We start from the raw sequence: 20,429 nt of genomic DNA on the forward strand, positions 1-20,429 counted from the left end.
GCGATTGGATTGGCACGTTGGCTACGCGGCCAGAGCACCTACCGCAAACCACGTTCGACGTGTTGCCTCTCTGTCGCACTTGTAAATTCGTACGTAAGTGTGACAGGGAGGTAACACGTCGAACGTGGTTCGCGGTAGGCCCTCAGTATCCACGGATGGCGATCGTTAGTTTTATAGTTTATACCTATCTATATTTTAAAACAAGTTAAACTTAAATCCTACACATATTGTGGTGCTTGTGGTCTGCGTGGCCTCTCACAAGAGATACCTACAATACATATGTTTAATATTATATTTAAAACCTTCGCGTTTTGAACACATATTAACTCACATTTATAGACGGCGAAATTTATTCAATTACCTTTATTTACCGACGTTTCGACACAGGTTTCACTTTTTCATACACTTTTCGTCGGGTAGTTGCACAAATCTCTGTTTTGACATTTTGCTGGGACATCAGTTAGCCGCGACCATGACCAGTGAAACCTGTGTCGAAAGTCGAAACGTCGGTAAATAAAGGTAATTGAATAAATTTTGCGTTAGACCCGTCTATAAATGTGAGTTAACATATGTTTAATGTAGCTTTAGGTGACGTGCAATAACTATGTTGACTGTATTTAAAACGATTTTTTTGCTGTGATTAGTTCCGGCTGGATAACAATGAGCGGAGGAAACCCACCCAACCTACTTAACATACAACATTAAAACGTAATGGGTCATACACTGATTCAAGTTTTAATTCCTCAATTCCCACGTACAGTAAGAATTTAATTTATGTACCATTTCGTACTTTGTCACAGTGCCAATCAATATGAAAGTCGCTAGGGACCTCATAATATTGTCACTGTGACGAAGTACGAAATGGTACTTCACTGAAATTCAATTCCTTGAGCGTATGTGATAGCGGGTCAGCAATGACAGTTAAAATAGAATTCATAGAGTCGGGCCAAAAAAAGTCTGCAGCGGATTTGATAGCCCACGCAGTGCAAGTGTTGTTTATACGTCATAATTTCATAGAAGTTTGACGTTTAAAATAACACTTACACTGCGTGAGCTATCAAATCCGCTGCAGACTTTTCTTGGTCTGACTCTAACATCAGGTATTTTTTGGCTGGATTTAATTCCTTTCAATGGGTTTAGTTTGGCAATGTGCAAGTTGCAGCATTCTCAAAATTTCCGAATAAGTATCTGGAAACCTTCATGCGAAAAAAATACCGAGAACGTATCATGGAACCTTTGCAGTTTTTGAAAATTTTCTTTGGCATATTGCTAGAGTTAGACAAAAAAGTCTGCAGCGATTTTGATAGCATACGCAGTGCAAGTGTTATTTATACGCCATAATTTCAAAGAAGTTTGTCGTTTAAAATAACACTGCGCTGCGTGTGCTATCAAAATCTTTGCAAACTTGGTCTAACTCTGGTTAAAAGTTGTCTTTCAAGCTACCTATGAAAGATGCGGCTCTTTTAAAATTGGCCGAATGTTACCAGAGCCAAAAAATGTTTCAAAAAGTGCTCTTATAAGTTGTTTATAAGATTACCCAAAATATCAACTTAGAACAGGTATTCTATTTCCAGACAAACCCCAAAAGATGACGTCGAACGTTGGCCGGACCGCACTTTTGCTGTTTTTGGTGACCTCTGCTACCTCACAGTTTTATGGTAAGCGCAGTTTATCTTATCTTATCTTATACCTTCAAACGAGCAATTCTTGTATATCACTACATAGTATAAAACAAAGCCGCTTACCGCTCGGCTGTCGTGGCTCTAAAGATTGCGATGAAATATACATGGGGTTTTCGGGGGCGAACCCTACCTTTGTCATAAGGTATACGATATTTAACTGTGTGAACGATTCATGTCGAACTAAATATGGATTTCGTACGTTGATCGATAATGAAGACAACATAAATGCCAGAGGTCTGCCTTAACCCTTAACCTTTTCCATACGGTCAAATACGGCCCAAGGGCTTTTTAGTTTTCAGTGGTACGTAAATAATACTATCTGGGAGACCGAGCATTGCTAGGAAAACATATAAAAAATAATAAAATGCGCGTTTTCCCAGAGATAAGACCTAGCTAGTTCGATTTTTTGCCCCCGAAAACCCCCATATAGCAAATTTCATCTAAATTCTTAGAGCCGTTTCCGATATCCCCGATATATGTATATATACAAGAATTTCTAGTTTAAAGGTATAAGGTTAGACTGAGTCTAACCTTATACCTTTTTTCTACTCCAGCACTCAAATGTGTCAATTAAATGACTGACAGTGATATCTAAAGCAATGTCATTTGAATGCTTTGTCTATAGGCTCATAAGATGACTGCTAGCAGTCATCTTATGAGTATAATACAACTGCTTTATTTTTTTTAAAGATACAAGTTCCGATCATCTTGATTGAAAGAGGTATGTTTTCATTTACAATAATAACTCTTTTTTTTTTTAAATAATAACTCTTTTTTTTTTAAATAATAACTCATTTTTTTTTAAATAACAACTCTTTTTTTTTATAATAACTCTTTTTTTAATAATCTCTTTTTTTTAATAATAACTTTTTTTTTTTTTTTTACTGCAGCTGTCATAGAAAAAGTAATGTATGCAACAGCTCATAATTGGTTCTTAAAATTCTCGGGTCTTTTTTTACAAAACTCGACTACGTCTCGTTTTGTAACTTCGACCCTTGAATTTTAAGAACCCTTATTATATCACTGTTGCATAAACTACTATAAAGACTCTGTCAATATAAAAATTTGTATGACGTCGCCCACACTGTTAACTGACAGTTCGCAAACCTTATTACTAAAGGAATAAGGTCCACCGATGGACAGTTAAAGTGTTGCTGTTTGTGATAAAAATACTCCCTTCCCTCCCTTTCCCTTTATTTATTTTTTTTGGTTAAGAATAATCGAGAGTAAATAGCAAATAAGAATCAGCAAAATCGAAATTCGCAAATTGCGGGGATCTTTCTCTTTTACTCCAATGAAGGCGTAATTAGAGTGACAGAGAAAGATGCCCGCAATTTGCGAACTTCGATATTCGCGGTTATAGCCCTGTTCGTCTCAGAAAAATCCCCGGACCCGTTGGACGTAGAAATATTGGAAACACCAGGAAGCCAATTCGAACTTTAAAAGTCTTAATCGGTTATATAAAGAAATATAATTATTGGTTACTGATCGTTAATTAACTATACCATATTGATTTATTGTTTTTATTTTAAAGTTTTCGGTTTAGACAAGTTTAGGTCACAAGAGCGAACGCTTCACAGTACAGGGGCCTTATTCGACATGCCAATTTTGACGTCGCATGTTGAAGTTCATTTGAATCTGAACTATCGTGGGTTGTCGAATAGGTAAAGATCATTATCTGTCAGTGAATCTCATGTAAACAAATCATTTCATCGCTAGACTTGATTGTCTATTGGTATGGCCGCCATGTTTGGATTTATGACATTTAAAAGGGGATTCTATGGCATAGAGTAAACTGCATTTCTATTTTCTATAGTTTTTTGATTCCTCTACTCGACGCAAGATGGAGTTAACAGTCAAATTTTGATCTTGGCGTTATAAAAATAAACCGCAAGAACATGACATGCAGTTGCGTTGGTGTAGATCTATCATGAAAACGAATATATGACAATTGTCCAGAATTAAAAAAAACTTGACAATAAACATACAGCAATACATATACCACTAAATGTCAAAAAGAAAACGGATTTATTATAATTACTAGGTAACAAATTATATATAAAGTTTAAATTTTAAACCAATCGTCGTGGTTCTTAGCAATGAACTTCTTGTAACTTGTGTGAAAAATATCATTTGATATTACACCAATTACTTTATGGTGAAGTAAAATATCATGAGTCATGAGGAAGACGGAGTAGCCAGTAGCCACAAAAAGCTATATTTTTGTCCTCTGGGTTAGATGGCAGTGAAATAGGGAGAGATAGTGAAGAATGCGGCAAAATAAGCATTTATTGTGTTGTTAGTAGTTAGTAGACTAGTTTTTTTTTTCTAAAAATGAAAATTGACGCAACAGCAAGCTCATAGCCCCCTATGAGCCAGTCTATTAGATGCAGGCTTAAGGGCTAATCCCGGGGGAAGCGGAGCGTCGGCGACTAGCTGGTGCATCTGCTTATTAACCTCTTCTCACTTTTACCTCAGGTCCGACTCCCCCATACAGCAAGTGTCCTGTACTCGCTTGCTCGGGTTCCACCTCGACAGTGCGTTTACATGGGAGCAGCACATAGATGAGGTGTGCAGCCGATTGGGTAAGGCATGTTTCGCACTGCGCCGCCTGGCACAAACAGCCGGCCGGGCCGCGGTGCGGGAATGCTACTTTGCAACGGTCCACTCGTTACTAACATACGGTACGGAGCTGTGGGCCCGAGCTGCTGATTGGTACCGCGTTTTCTCCCTCCAGAAGCTAGCACTCCGCGGTATGGCCGGCAAGCCTAACGACGCCCCTGCCCGCGATCTCTTTATAGATTTTAAAATCATGCCCCTACCCTGTATACTTATACAACAGGTATCTGTGTTCATATACGTCAATCGAGAGCTATTCAAATGCAGAGGTACAAATCCCAAATACCCCCTACGTAGCAATAAATACGCAGATAGATTGGTAGCAGAGCGTCACAGACTAGCGAAGTCGGCGAAATCGGTCTATTGTCTCGGACCATCAGTATTTAACCGCCTCCCGGAATGCGTCAGAAATGCAACTTCCACCGCCGGTTTTAAATCTAGATTAAACAAGTGGCTCCTTACGAATATGTTTTATGACTATAATGAATTTTTTGACATGCCACTTAGCTTATAATATAATGATAAATTATTAATTTCAATGAAACACACATAAACAACAATGAATCTTAAATATGTATATAGTAAAACGAATGTAATTTAATTATATAAATGTATAGGTACGTAATGAATTTCCAAATTGTGAATTTGTCTGTAAAAAATCCTAACTTACCATGTTTGTGTATGTAGGTGAAAAATAGACTTAACTAAACAGACTTGTAACCATTGTTACCAATAAAATTTCATTTTCATTTTCATTTTTTCATTTGTCCTTTGATTAATAAATTAAGGTAAAATTCGTAAGAACTAGTGCCTGTGTCATATTCTAAATTGGACGCTATGCCTAATTAGTTGTTATAAATTAAATAAAATAATTATTTATTTAATTAAATTTATAACAACGCAACGTGGGGTTATTCATGATGAATTTTAATGGCTTATATAAGACAGCGGTCGTATATTGCCTTAGAAATTTGGATTTTGTCAGTTTGAATTAACAGCAAACTGGAGACATTGAGATTAATTTTAAACTTATTATTTTAGGTGTTCGTAAGAAATAAGGTATTGACAGACATTGACGGAAAATCGCGAAAACCCGGCCAGGTGCGTCGGACCACGCAAAACGGAGGAGGATTACATACTTACTTCTTCTACCATGTATTCATATGCCAAAATAGCAACAAAAAAGCCGAACAAAAATACCGTTTCTTCGCAGCACTAGATTTCAGTCCTTTTTTTAGAAAAGTAATATGTTTAGGTACATAATATATATATATGTAAGTAATTTTGTTATGTGAAACTTATATGTTGTGTTACGAGACTTACGAGTAGGTAACTTTAAACTTTAACAGCCTAACAGATCCCAATAAGGCCTAGTTTACCCTCTGGGTTGGAAGGTCAGATGGCAGTTGCTTTCGGAAAAACTAGTGCCTACGTCAATCCTTGGGATTAATTGTCAAGAGAACAATAGGTTCTCATGATCCGTGGCAAAATCGAGATAACGCGAGGAAGAATAACTTTGTCACAAGAATATTTGGCCAAATATAAATCCTTATTTTAATACTCTTGTGTATTTGACCTACCTACTCGTATTGAGTCGTATTTTGCCACCTAGTAGCCTCGAATTGGTTGTTATAATATGTGGCTTTCCATAAATTAAGGGTCCTTATGCTTCAATAAGGACGTTTTCATGGGGTCCCGTTGTTTCCCATAAAGTTTTAAGTCATAATGTATTGTTTGTCATATTATCATTACTCATAAAACTGAAACCGTTAACATTTCAAGATTTTAGTTAGGTTATCCTATAGAAAGAGGTTAGGTTAGGTTAGATTTGTTTTATGGCAATCCTGAAAAGTGACGCGTTTCTGAACTAAATGAATTATGACTAACGAAAATTCGAGCAAACAATACATTATGGCTTAAAACTATTTGGGAAACAATAGAGACCCCGTTTTCATCTGAAGTTGCAATAGAAATTGAAAAAGCCACATTTTTTCAAGCTTTTACTTAGTTTTATCTGTCCCGTTGGTTGTCTGTCTGTTCCAATGTGGTTCCAATCAAATCATGCAAATTAAATCCCAACAAAAACATAAATGTGAAATGAGAGCCAAGTTCAATATTGAGAATACGTGTCGTTGTTGACTCGCCGACAAAAGAATTGAGATCTATATGGGTGCCAAGTTCTGTGCTGTGTAGAAAATCCTGAAATTATAAAGGATTTGTCTTGGCTAGTTTTTAACAACAAACCAAGTTTTTGAAAAACTAACAGAAAAATATATATTACCTATATGCCTATACGTAAAAACTAGCCAAGACAAATCCTTTATAATTTCAGGATTTTCTACACAGCACAGAACTTGGCACCCATATAGATCTCAATTCTTTTGTCGGCGAGTCAACAACGACACATATTCTCAATATTGAACTTGGCTCTCATTTCACATTTATGTTTTTGTTGGGATATCATTACTTTTTGTACAGAAATTACTATAGTATTCATCATGAAAGCAGTTTGCCTAAGCTGAAAAGGAGACCCTCGCTAACGCGCGGTTAATTGCCAAAAAGTTTCAGTTTCACATTTTTTCTTTTGTATACGCTTTATAGTCTACTTTCATTCCAAATATCAAGTTTCTAAGTAATCTAGAAGTGGGTTAGGTTTTTGGTCTATAAGTTTTTTTTTCCATCGATATATCAATAATTTCCAGTTTTCAGATTTTTCCCTCTATATGCACCTAATATTCTACCTTGATGCCAAATATCAAGTTTCTAAGTCATCTAGAAGTGGGTTAGGTTTTTGGTCTATAAGTATTAATTATTTTTTTTCCATCGAAATATCAATAATTTCCAGTTTTCACATTTTTCCTTCTATATGCACCTAATAGTCTACCTTGCCAAATATCAAGTTTCTAAGTAATCTAGAAGTGGGTTAGGTTTTTGGTCTATAAGTATTAATTATTTTTTTTCCATCAAAATATCAATCATTTCCAATTTTCACATTTTTCCTTCTATATACACCTAATAGTCTACCTTGATGCCAAATTTCAAGTTTCTAGGTCACCTGGAAGTGGGTTAGGTTTTTGATCTATATGTCAGTCAGTCACAAAAATGCCGGTTTTTAAACGTTAATTTATCAATAACTGTTTGAGCTATGTTTATGAAATAGTGTATTTTGAACAAGCTAAGGGACTTGAATACATGTGCCAAATTTCATGTGTGTAGGTTAAGTAGGTTTCAAGTTGTGAAGGGGTCAAAAGTAGCTCGAAATGGTTCGTGTAATATTACACACGGTTGCTGCGTCGCCAGTTCCTTTTTCTTTGAACTTGGCTGGACACGCTACCGCGTGTCTAGATTTGACCCACTTCTCGGGTGTTCAATGAAGCTGAAAATTTACATAAGTACATAATATGTAATATGGGTGACAATACAATATTTTTATGGTTACCATCGAGTTGATCTGATGGTGATGATACAGACAGTGGTCTTTTAAGTCTTTTTAACTTTGTGATAAAACAACGCAACTTAATTATATTTGAAAATATTTAAAGAAAAATACAGTCAGAAATTAGAAATATTGTTATCTAACCTCTCTATCACTCTTGCATATTCGAGCGATAAAGAGGCAAATAGCTGAGTTTCGATTTTCGCACTTCCCGATAGGCCCCTTTGTAAACAAACCGCCTTGATGTGTCTATGTCAAATTATTAATTGTCTGTGAAAACTTGTTAAAAAAAGTTTAAAGCAAAGGCGTAGGCAAAGAGTAGTATAATATGTATATAGCTGGTCAACCAAATCTTGTCAGTAAAAAAAGGCACGAAATTCAAATCTTCCATGGGACGATATCCCTTCGCGCCTACATTTTTCAAAATTGCCGACTTTTTCTACTGTCAAGATCTGGTTGACCAAGTATACCTATATAGCGCTGGCGGTACACCGAGAAATTCAGTAAAATGCTGCAAATGATGTTAAAGGTATGAAAATCGGTACGATTGATCTTTAGAACATTTGAAACAATTTGACCCGAAGCACCAACAAATAAAAAAAAAACGAGAGGAGTTATGACGTCATCTTTTTTTGTAAGGAATAAAAAAATATTGTTTAAAAACCTATCGTGTTTGGTATTAAACGAAAGGGCTTTCTGAGCCAATTCCAAACATATATCACATCATTACATTTCAGTATTTTTTTTTAATTATAATATAAATAATTTTCAAAACATACCAATTAAGTTTGGGATTCTCCAGATACAATACGGTAAATTTTTTTTTGTAAAATATACCTCTAATCTTATACCTAATATCCTCATATCTAACCCTAATTAAGCAATTTTGAAATTATATACATTTAGGTTTTTTTTCATTTTTCAATTTTACATAGTGTGATCTATGAATCTCTCAATTAAATATTTAAAAAGAAAGCATAAAATTAATATATAACGGTTTTTTTTTCAGAAAGTCGCTTATATCTCGGAATCTATAAGTCGTAGTAAAAATTGTCTATGTAATAATTAAGAAAGAATTAACCGAAAAAACTCACCTTTAACGTCCCCCCTTTCCCGAGTTCTCCACCCCCCACTCATCAGAACTTTTTCTTACTTAAAGCTTAGATATTACCAAAGGAACATGTAATAGTATTTTATGCAACTGTTGTTTAAGAGAGGTCAAAAAAGGCGAGTGGCGTGAGTAACAATAACAACAAACAACAACCGAAAATTGTTAATAAAGACGCCACTAGTATTTATTGACTCGGTTAAACAACGTTGCATACAATACTTTTTCTACGACCAAGCACTTACTTTGAAATGCAATGAAATAATAATAAAAATGGATGATGATGATTGTTTCATGTCCTAATGTGATAGGTTGTTCAGTGCGTGGGTTTCTTAAGGGGAACAAAAATTTTATTATTTTTGCGCTACGACGCACGGTTTAGGAGATACAGCCCTATAAATATTTTTCTTCCTCTTTTTCTTTTTTTTTCTTTTTTTGTGTTTTTTAAATCTTACTTAGGGGTTTTTTAAAGGGGAACGAAAATTTGATTATTTTTGCGCTACGACGCACGGTTTAGGAGATACAGCATTATAAAGTTTTTTTTGTTTTTTTTAATCTCTTTTTTGTGTTTTTTTTTTAAATATTAATTAGGGTTTCTTACAGAGGAATGAAAATTTTAATATTTTTGCGCTACGACGCACGGTTTAGGAGATACAACCCTATAAAAAAAAATCTTTATTTTTTTTTGTTTTTCGTGTTTTCTAAATATTACTTAGGAGTTTCAAAGGGGAACGAAAATTTGATTATTTTTGTGCTACGACGCACGGTTTAGGAGATACAGCCCTATAAAGATGAAAATAATCGTACCATTAACCAAAACATGTCTATGGTTTACTCATCTGTCAGAAATGACAATTAAAATAGTGAGGGTGTTAAGTGAAATGACCTTTTTTTGCTTGATTAAAGCATGAAACTTGGCACAGTTGTTCCTTATATCAAAATAAGCCGATTAAGATCGGTAGCCCGATGGAGCCCCCGCCCTGGAGCCCGAGAGGGGGGGGTCAAAATAGCGCCCCGCCCGGCTTCGTTCTTAAAATTCTACCAGGCCCCCTTTAGCTAATAGGTCATATTTGGTATCAATTTCGGATAAATCAATAACGTAGAATTCATTTCTGGTATAAAAAAAAATGCAATTTGTAGAAAAAATTAAAAAAAATCCAAAAACAATAATTTTTCAAGTGTAATTTTTGTTTTTTTTCTATTGTCAAAATTAAACTGCCTGGTTTTTCTACATAAAAAAAATATGACAATAAAGCCTATTTAATGCAGATTTTAAAAACATAACTTTTACTAACCTTTATTAAAAGGAAATTGCATAAAAAAAAACTTATATCGTCTCGCGCTTTGAATATCTTTTTACCGACATCGGCATCGATATATACAACATCCGAAGTGCACACTCTGGAGACCGATTAAATGTATTGTTTATTGTTGTAGATCCTATTATAAAGATAAAAAAGCGTACAATTTTTTTTAATGTGTAGTTCAGTGAAAAAGGGACCTTGAAAAAAATTATCACAGCCTCGTGTTTGTATAGAAGCATACTCGTATTTAGTTAGTGCCAACCACTCCATGGACTCCATGGTCCCTGTTCTCAATTAATAAGAAGTAAACTGTAAGTATTATTTAATATACTTGCTTATTACATTATACCACACTTTAATTTTGCATCTTGTGTATTAATTTACAGTTCCTTCCCCCGACACATGAATGGGTACATTTCGTCATTCACGTATATATGTCAGTTTCAACCATATTCTGGCCACAGCAGGGTTGTCAGAACAGTTTGGAAACAGTCGTCTGCTCCTTGCTTTCATTCCCAAGAAGACGGACTGAGCAAGTTTAAAGAGGAACTAAAGTCTGACCCCAAACATATAATCCTATCCTGATAAGGCTGCTTCTGTTACAGTAGTCGATTCATGTAAAGAATTATTTCGGGCATTTTTTAATTATTTAGCAACGGCTTTATCTGTAAGTATCACTTTACTTTACTTTACAAGGTTATTTCACCTATCATCATATAAAGGTATAATAAAGTTTTGGTGAATGCTATTTATTTACTGCTATTGCTCCATCCTGTAGGAGCTTGAATCCTTGTATCAGCCAGGCTAACAAGGGTCCATGCTTAGATCTCACTTTTATACACCTTATATTAAATGGTTCAAATTCTAGAAAGCATTTATTTGTCTGTTTATCGTGAATACTTGTTCCTGAATTACCTATGGATGTTTTGAGTGTATGTATCAAATATATATAATATATATACCATGTACTACACACATCACAAGTCTTATTGCGCTTACAGGATTACAAGGTCGATCGAGAGAATGCTTGGAATACGAGTACGACTCCTAGTTTTTCAGGGCCCGATAGAAATAAATCAGAGTTTAATTTACCATGACGGTAAGCTTCACTTATAACCACTGATCTTTTAGTGAAACTCATTTCTTTACCACTAGGTAAATCATCTTGAGACACTGTGTTGACAAAACTTCGAAGAGTTAAAAGTCCTTATTTATGCCATCGCGAAATTGTGTAGAGAAACATGTCACAAGTAATGTTCCTCGTGAGATTCCGAATACTCCAAGAACCATGAAAAGTCCGATTCATTTAATATGATGGCCCTAGTTGCAGATGCTGTAAAACAGTCATTGCAAGGTATTGATACGCACAGTAGACCCGAGCGTAGTCATAGCAGCTAGACTAGATTCATGCGTACGAATATTTCCTCAACTACAGGAATTGTGGGCTCACGTTGACACAGTGGAAAACACAATTATATCACATGACACACCATTGCATCCAGGTCAGGGAAATATATTTTAAGCTAATAAAATTATCTATTCTATAAGCTAAGTAAACTATCTTTTATTTACCCTAAAAGAGCGGAAGTCTTACCCCTGTTTCGAGCATTCAGTGGAAAGGGGAGAAAAAGTGAATTCGAAGCATGGAATCTGTTCAGAGTTCAACCAAGCCACTACAAGGATTCAAGATAGCTCCATCTTGTAAGAACAAAATGGAGCAATAGCAGTGGCTAAAAGCATTCCCCTAAAATACAAAAATGTGGTAATAAGTGCAATATTGAAGAAGGCAAGTTACACCGGGATATTGAAATGAAGAGTTGTATAATGTTATACCTGGTCTATGAGATTAAGTCGCTGCTAAGTTATTTTATTATTAAATTCCATAATGTATACCTACTTCTAACAAAAGGGAGCCATATAAATGCCCTATTACGCGCAGTGTACCGAGGGGTTGATGTTTAGGTTCAGACGTTACTTCGTCGTCAAACTTGCTCAGTCCGTCAGACTTCTTCGGAATAGAAGCAAGAAGCAGACGACGGGTTCCACACTGGTCTGACACCTGCTTTGGCCAGAATATGGTTGAAACTGACCAGAAGTAAATGCAAACCGGAATAAAAAACGCGATGCAACTACATGAATGATGAAATGTACGCATTTATGTGTCTGGGGAAGGAACTGTATTACGTTACGACACAAGACGCAAAATTAAAGTGTGGTAGGGTAATTCGCCAGTAACTGGCCACCCAAAACCAAAAAATCATTTTAGTATTAGGTGGCCAGTTATTGAAAGCTGGCCAGTTATTGGAACCTTATACTAAAATGAATTCTGTTTATAGGTGAATAGAATTCATTTTTAGTTTAGAGCGGCCAGTTACTAAAGGCGGCCAGTTACTGGCAAATTACTCTATAATGTAATAAGTAAGTAGATTAAATAACACTTACAGTTTACTTCTTATTCATTGAGAACAGGGACCATGGAGTCCATGGAATGGTTGGAACTAACTATGCTTCTATACAAACGAGAGGCTCTGTGATAAATTTTTCAAAGGTCCCTTTTTTCACTGAACGACACATTTTTTTTTAATCAAATTTTATGTACGCCTTTCTATCTTTAATATATGATCTACAAAAATAAACAACACATTTAGTCGGTCTCCAGAGTGTGTACTTCGGATGTTGTCTATATCGATGCCTATGTCGGTAAAAAGATATTCACCGGCGCGGGACGATATATGTTTTTTTAATGCAATTTCCCTTTCATAAAGGTAAGTAAAAGTTATGTTTTTAAAATCTCCATTAAATAGGCTTTATCGTCATATTTTTTGTATGTAGAAAAACCAAGCAGTTTAATTTTGTCAATAAATAAAAAATAAAAATTACACTTGAAAAAATATTTTTTTTGGATTTATTTTTTATTTTTCTACAAATTGCAAATTTTGTATACCAGAAATGAATTCTACGTTATTGATTTATCCGAAATTGATACCAAATATGACCTATTAGCTAAACGGGGCCTGTTAGAATTTTTAGAACGAAGCCGGGCGGGGCGCTACTTTGACCCCCCCCCTCTCGGGCTCCAGGGCGGGGGCTCCTTCGGGCTACCGATGTTAATCGGCTTATTTTGATATAAGGAACAACTGTGCCAAGTTTCATGCTTTAATCAAGCAAAAAAAGGTTCGACCTTTTTTTGTTACTTAAAACCTTAACTAAAATTAGGTTGGAAACAATGTATTCCATACAATATTTTTTAAACGAAGTAAAATTGAAAAATTAAAAAAAAAAACCTAAATGTAAATAATTTCAAAATTGCTTTATTAGGGTTAGATATGAGGATATTAGGGATAATTTGAGGTATATTTTACAAAAAAAAAAAATATGGTATTGTATCTGGAGAAGCCCAAACTTGGTATGTTTTGAAAACTATTTTTATTATAATTTAAACAAAATGACTGAAATGTAACTATGTGATATATTTTTAGCATTGGCTCAGAAAGCCCTTTCGTTTAATACCATACACGATAGGTTTCTAAACATTTTTTTTTAATTTCATACAAAAAAACATGACGTCTAACTCCTCTCGTTTTTTAGGGTTCCGTAGCCAAATGGCAAAAAACGGAACCCTTATAGATTCGTCATGTCTGTCTGTCTGTCTGTCTGTCTGTCCGTCTGTCCGTCTGTCCGTCTGTCCGTCTGTCCGTCTGTCTGTCCGTCCGTATGTCACAGCCACTTTTCTCCGAAACTATAAGAACTATACTGTTGAAACTTGGTAAGTAGATGTATTCTGTGAACCGCATTAAGATTGTCACACAAAAATAGAAAAAAAACAATAAATTTCTGGGGTTCCCCATACTTCGAACTGAAACTCAAAAATTTTTTTTTCATCAAACCCATACGTGTGGGGTATCTATGGATAGGTCTTCAAAAATGATATTGAGGTTTCTAATATCATTTTTTTCTAAACTGAATAGTTTGCGCGAGAGACACTTCCAAAGTGGTAAAATGTGTGTCCCCCCCCCCGTAACTTCTTAAATAAGAGAATGATAAAACTAAAAAAAATATATGATGTACATTACCATGTAAACTTCCACCGAAAATTGGTTTGAACGAGATCTAGTAAGTAGTTTTTTTTTTATACGTCATAAATCGCCTAAATACGGAACCCTTCATGGGCGAGTCCGACTCGCACTTGGCCGCTTTTTTTATTTGTTGGCGCTTCGGGTCAAATTGTTTCAAATGTCCTAAAGATCAATCGTACCGATTTTCAGACCTTTAACACCATTTGCAGCATTTTACTGATTTTCGCGGTGTACCGTCAGCGCTAGAAGTGGGCAGCAAAGAGTAGTATAATATATAGGACAGTCGGTCAACGTTTGTTCCTAATAAATATAACATTGATGAATCAAGGCGGTTTGTTTAAAGAGGGCCTGCCGCGAAACCAATTTCGTTATCTGCCACCATTAAATTTCGCTCGTATATGCAAGAGTGATAGAGAGGCAGATAACGAAATTTCCCCCACCCCCCTTTGGATGGTTCTTGTTTGAGTTATAATGTCACTGTATTGAGGACTAAACCTTTCCATTTTTAAAGTGTTTTTATATCGACATGACACTGGCTACTGTAGTAAATGACAAAAAAGAAAAAAAAACGCTGTCATAGTAACGAAAATAATAAACACGTCAATCGAAATAAACAACGTAATATCCAAGAAAAATTTGCAAAATAGTATATGATAAATATGTAAAACATCATTAATTATCGAATTAAGATTACATACAACTTTGTGTAAAAAAAATTGAGGCAATTATACAGCCCGATTATACGGGTTACATTTTGAAAAAGATGATTATCTTGGAAAGAAGAGTAAATATACATAGGTGAACATAATGGTGAACAAAGGTATAGTAAAATAGGTAGGGACATAATTCAGGGTTTGCTTGTCTGGTCCACGCATGCTGTACCTATCACGACCACGGCACGGCCGTCTCCTGCTAACTTTTCGCTATAATAGTAAAATCATAGGTCTAATACCTATGATTTTAATATTATAGCGAACAATATTTCATGTTCATGATCTCGAATTTAAGACTTTAGCTTAGATTTATGGCGTGCGGCCTAGCGCGCGTTTCCTCTATGAGGAGCTGTCAAAGCGCTTTATATCTGTATGCTTTTGATGATGCGGATCAGCATTCTTATCCAGCGGGGCAAGCGGCCAGCCTGCAGAAGGGCACCCTACCGCACTTGGTAGGTCACTACACTCACTACCAGGATTTAGGGCTAATAATTTATTTATAAGTTTTTAATACCTTTAAACGAGCAATTCTTGTATATTTATTTATTTATTTCTATGTATAATATATTTCGGGGATCTCGGGAACGGCTCTAAACGGATTTAGATGAAATTTGCTATATAGAGGTTTACGGGGGCGCAAAATCGATCTAGCTAGTTTTTATCTCTGGGAAAACGCGCATTTTTGGGTTATTATATGTTTCCAGAGCAAAACTCGGTCTCCCAGACATTAAGTTTTTAATTTAAGTGTTTTTATCATGTTTCATATTTAAACTTACAGATGTGAATCACCAGCAGAGTTTTTGGAGAGGTGTGGTTTTCTTATTTCCTGTTACCAACCTGAAACACCATACCTACCTAAATATCAGAAAATAATAAAGTGAAGAAAATTAAATAAAGTTGAATGCTTAAAAACTTTAATGTTTTATTAAAATTAAACGAAAAAAAATGTGTAAACTGAAATAGATCATTTTTTTTATTTGTAGTTGAATAACATATATGTATTTAATCTCCTTTAATTAAAAATCATCTCTGAGTAGATACATATTAAACAATAGGTACTTTTAGGTCTTGGTAGTAATGTTAGGTCTTATGACCTACTGTATTTGACTATATTACTTACCAAGACCGGAGCCTGACCTGTCAGTCGCCAACTATTTTGATGCTCTTTGTAGGTAGCATCAAAATAGTTGGTGACTGACAAAGTTACCAAGTTACTAAGGTAGTAGGTACCTATATAGTAGGTAGCAGTAGCGCAATATTTAGTCAAAATATTTTGACTAATTTAGATTATTTTTATGCCAAAAAAGTAATACAAGCTATTCATGTTCCACTTAGTAATAAAATACGGACTTTTCTGAATATGTGGTTTACGAAATGTGTTAAGGTACAACTTGTGGTTTATTAACGTGGTTTAGAAATAGGCAGCTTGAGTTGAGAGAGGTGATGAGTAAATTGTTTCATTTTTTTACAATTTTGAGCGTTTATAGGAGAATGTGTGGAGCAAGCATTATTTGACGTGTAGGTGTGGGTTCAACAAAAAGATCGCTTGTCAATAAGGCATTCTTGCTGTTAAAATTCAATGATTAATAGCCTTTATCGACCATCAGCGATGTAGTCCCTTTTTGATTGATGGAAATTGTCACGTAAGTTCCACTACTCGCCGCCGCATCGCCTACAGCGCATTCGTTAGTCTATCGCTCACAAGATGTCATTAATTCATGTAAACTTACGTACTGAAAAAAAAAAAGTTTTACTCTTTGCTATAAATTACCCTTTCGCACGTCAAAAACTCCAAGATGGAGCCGAAGGTCATAGAGAAAAAAGTCTACATTTGGAATCATTACTTGTCAAAATTTGACATTAGCAATCCACAGTTAGGTGACAACCAAACCAAACCATTATAAACCTTAAAGTAATAATAAAACAAAGTTGTTTTTTGTTAAATTATTGTTTGTACCAAATGAACTTCAGCACTTGATGAACTTCAAATGAACTTCAACAGTTGAATTTCAAATGACGCGAAATTTGACAGTTGCACATGTCGAATAGGGGCCCAGATTAAGTATATAATAGTTGTTCAGAGGCAATTATTGAAACTCTTTCGCTCCCAATATTCCCAATACCCGGAAAAAAAATCCTCAAAATGTATAGGTACATGTTTGTTCGTTTTGTAACGGTCATAGAAAGTTGTATTGAAACGTAACACGTAACCAAATGGACCAATTAAAGTGGAGACATTATTTTCTCGGTAAGGATAGAAAGAGGGTGTCCGAGTAGAAATCATGCGAAAATTTCCACTTGGCCGTTTTTTTTTTGTTGTCCCCTACACTTTTTTTTCTAATTTGGGATTTTTTATGTTATTTCTACTCAGAATCACGAGCTCTTTCTATCCTAATAGGAGAAAAAAAGTGTCCTAAGGTTTTTATTTCCATTAGGTACGTCACCATTTTTCATAGGCTTTGTATGGCGGTCGCGGAATGGAAAGATCGAAAAATGTATGGAAATTTTGGGACACTTTTTTTCTCCTATTAGGATAGAAAGAGCTCGTGATTCTGAGTAGAAATAACATAAAAAATCCCAAATTTGAAAAAAAAGTGTAGGGGGACAACAAAAAAAAAGACGCCCCCTTACAACTTAAATAAAATAAAAATGCCGTTCAGCGCGAACGGTTCGTACGTAATAAATTATTGTGTAAGGTAAGAAGTGTAAGAACGGTCGAGAAACACAGAATATCAGTAACAGATTAAAATAAGATTTTTATAGTTCGAATGAGTTTACTGCATATTTATACGGCGACCATATTTACCGCGTCATCGTTTATAATGCTGATTTTATGCAAACAACCGGTAAATTGTTATTTTATTGCATAACACAATGAGTAGGTATGCCTACTTGAAGGCAGGAAGATAAATTCTCCTTGTACCTAAATGCTATTTATATCATGTTGTTTAGGTATAGTCATATGAGAACAATGCACTGGATTTATTTATTTAAACTTTATTGCACAAAAGACAAACTTAATGTACCTACTTTTACAAAAAATGTGATAAGACAAACTTAATGTACATATTGTACATATGTTTACCTGTTTAGGACTTAGGACACTATTCCTAGGCTGTCTAACAATAGAATATTCTATGTATTAAGCTGCATTTTTGATACCTAAATAAATCAATTTCTTTTTTCATTATTCAAAGGCGAACTTAAAACAATGAAGCATTCTTTACCAGTCAACATTATGGCAGAGTAGAAAAGATTGTAGGCCGTGAATTTCCCGCAGACGGATTTGGCCGTATTGACACTTAAAGCTAACATAATGTTTTTATTTTTATTTTTACAGATTTCTTTCAAGGATTCAAACCATACGCAACGGATCAACCTTCATACGGATCATCGTTCACGAGAAGACCCGAGAAAACATACAAACAAACAACGAAACGGGAAGAAACCACAAAAACACACGAACTTGATCTCTACAATAACCCCTTTCTACCACAATTCAATTTAGACAGAAACCAAAACGATTACAGAAGAAAAAAGAACATAACTAATAACTATAGCACTACATTAAAACCAAAAAAGAAAACCAATATACGCACAACCAACAAAATACCTCAGAATTTGCAAGAATATAACATATATGACGGAAAAATAAATGATGTAGGCGATTATTATACGCAAAGACCAAATTTTAATAATAATTATTATCCGACAGAAAACCCGTTGAATAAAGGGGTTAGGCCTGTAGTTACCAATGGGCCTCCTATAACGAACAGGCCGGTGACGAAGAGGCCTAACTATGGGGTGAACGCGAGACCTAACTATGGGGTGAACGCGAGGCCGAAAGATGAAGATTCTATAGCGTTTCCTGATGATGATACCACTCCGGAGATAATTATTGGGCCTGATGAAGATTATATGAGTAATGTTGAGAAGAAGAGGTATATAGAGCTGGCGGAAAGAAGTAAGTATTATATTTACCAAATAATTAGAAATTCATGTTTTTTGTGGCTTTCGATAAAAAAAAATACAAAACTCCCGTGAGACTGAGAATTAAAACAGATCTTTGGTTGTTTTCTTGCTTTGTTTGTAACGAGGAGCTTTATCTAGAGCCGTTCGCGTTGTCTAACTGACGTAGATTTAATTAAGTTCTAGGGCAATTTAGGACACTTAAAAAAATATCAAATAATAATAATACATAATAAAAAGCCTCTTTATTTTCTTATCAACTACTTACAAACGTATCGTTTAGGTACACATAATAAATGAAAAAAATTAATTCATTAATATAACTAATTCTAAGTATGTACTATGTTTACCTTTTTATTTTAACTTATTTTAATTATACTTAATTTAATGTTTGTGCGTTTAATAATTAAATGTTGATAGGAACCCCATTTTATTGGGTATAGGCCTCTTCCAATTTGTTCCATTCGTCTCTGTCTTTTGCCTTATTTAGCCATCTTTGTCCGGCCGTGGCTACTATGTCGTCGCTCCATCGCTTTCGTGGTCGTCCTGATTTTCTTTTTGCGTCGGGACCTTTCCATAGAGTCACTTCTTTTGTCCACCTTTGATCCGTGTATCTCGCTACGTGGCCGGCCCATCGCCACTTCATTTTAAGTGCATATTTCAATGCATCTGTGATTTTCGTTTTATTTCTTATGTGTTCACTTCTCACTTTATGTATTTTTCTTAGCTTTAGCATGCTCCTTTCCATCGCTCGTTGGGTAGTGGGTAGTGAACTAATCAACGTTTAATACACAAATTTGGGAACAAATCAGATTATTTTATTAAATAATTTGATTTGGGGTGGCCAAGGGGTTCAAGGCGTTAGCCCGTTGCTAAAGGCGCCGGTTCGAATCCGGCCTTCACCACTAGAGGGCTTCGTCACTTTTTCTTTAATATATGACATCTATTTCAGTTTACAACTCTTTCATGTTATTTTATATTTTAAAGTGATGTATTTGCAAGTAGTTGGATGGATCTGTGTAATGAATGTATGAAGTTCTGTGAGGCGATGGATAAGCGTGAATCTTCTGTCTTTTATTAGTTTTTCTTTCTGACATTTTGTTCTGTTTTTCCTTTCTAGACTATATCATGTACTTACGTTGTTTGTATAAATACTGTCTATTATAAATTTCACAGCGTATTAGTCCGCTGTAATGCTGTGTAAATTTTATGAATTAATAAAATAAAATAAATATCGTTTTCAGAGTGCGACGAGTACAAAGCACTGGGCACAAAAGCGGTCCAAGCTATCCCCCTCCTGCCCCGGCCCGAGCCGGTCGAGATAAACGTGCGCAAGTGCGCGCCCACCACCGTGCCCCTGGTGGTGGGGGGAAAAGTGGTGGACATACAGGAGTTCCCGCACATGGCGTTGCTCGGGTGGAGGAAAATACAGGTGACGTGTTTGAGAATAATACGGACAGTCTTTTGATTTAGGTATAACCATAGAGAAATATAGTAAGAATAAAGTGCTCACTTCTACAAC

General features: G+C 35.3%; 1 protein-coding gene across 1 annotated transcript in view; it reads left to right on the plus strand.

Moving 5' to 3' along the window:
• The window catches only part of LOC134660249 (serine protease Hayan-like), a 46,569-nt gene that overhangs the window by 12,209 nt on the left and 13,931 nt on the right, over nt 1-20,429 (plus strand). Inside the window, exons 2-4 of the mRNA XM_063515994.1 lie at nt 1,575-1,658; nt 18,279-18,902; nt 20,152-20,339. Of these exons, the coding sequence (XP_063372064.1) occupies nt 1,589-1,658; nt 18,279-18,902; nt 20,152-20,339 (882 nt within the window). The 5' untranslated portion in view covers nt 1,575-1,588. The remainder of the gene's footprint in view (nt 1-1,574; nt 1,659-18,278; nt 18,903-20,151; nt 20,340-20,429) is intronic.

This window comes from Cydia amplana, chromosome 26 (assembly GCF_948474715.1).
Source record: "Cydia amplana chromosome 26, ilCydAmpl1.1, whole genome shotgun sequence".
In the NCBI taxonomy this organism is placed as follows: Eukaryota; Metazoa; Arthropoda; class Insecta; order Lepidoptera; family Tortricidae; genus Cydia; species Cydia amplana.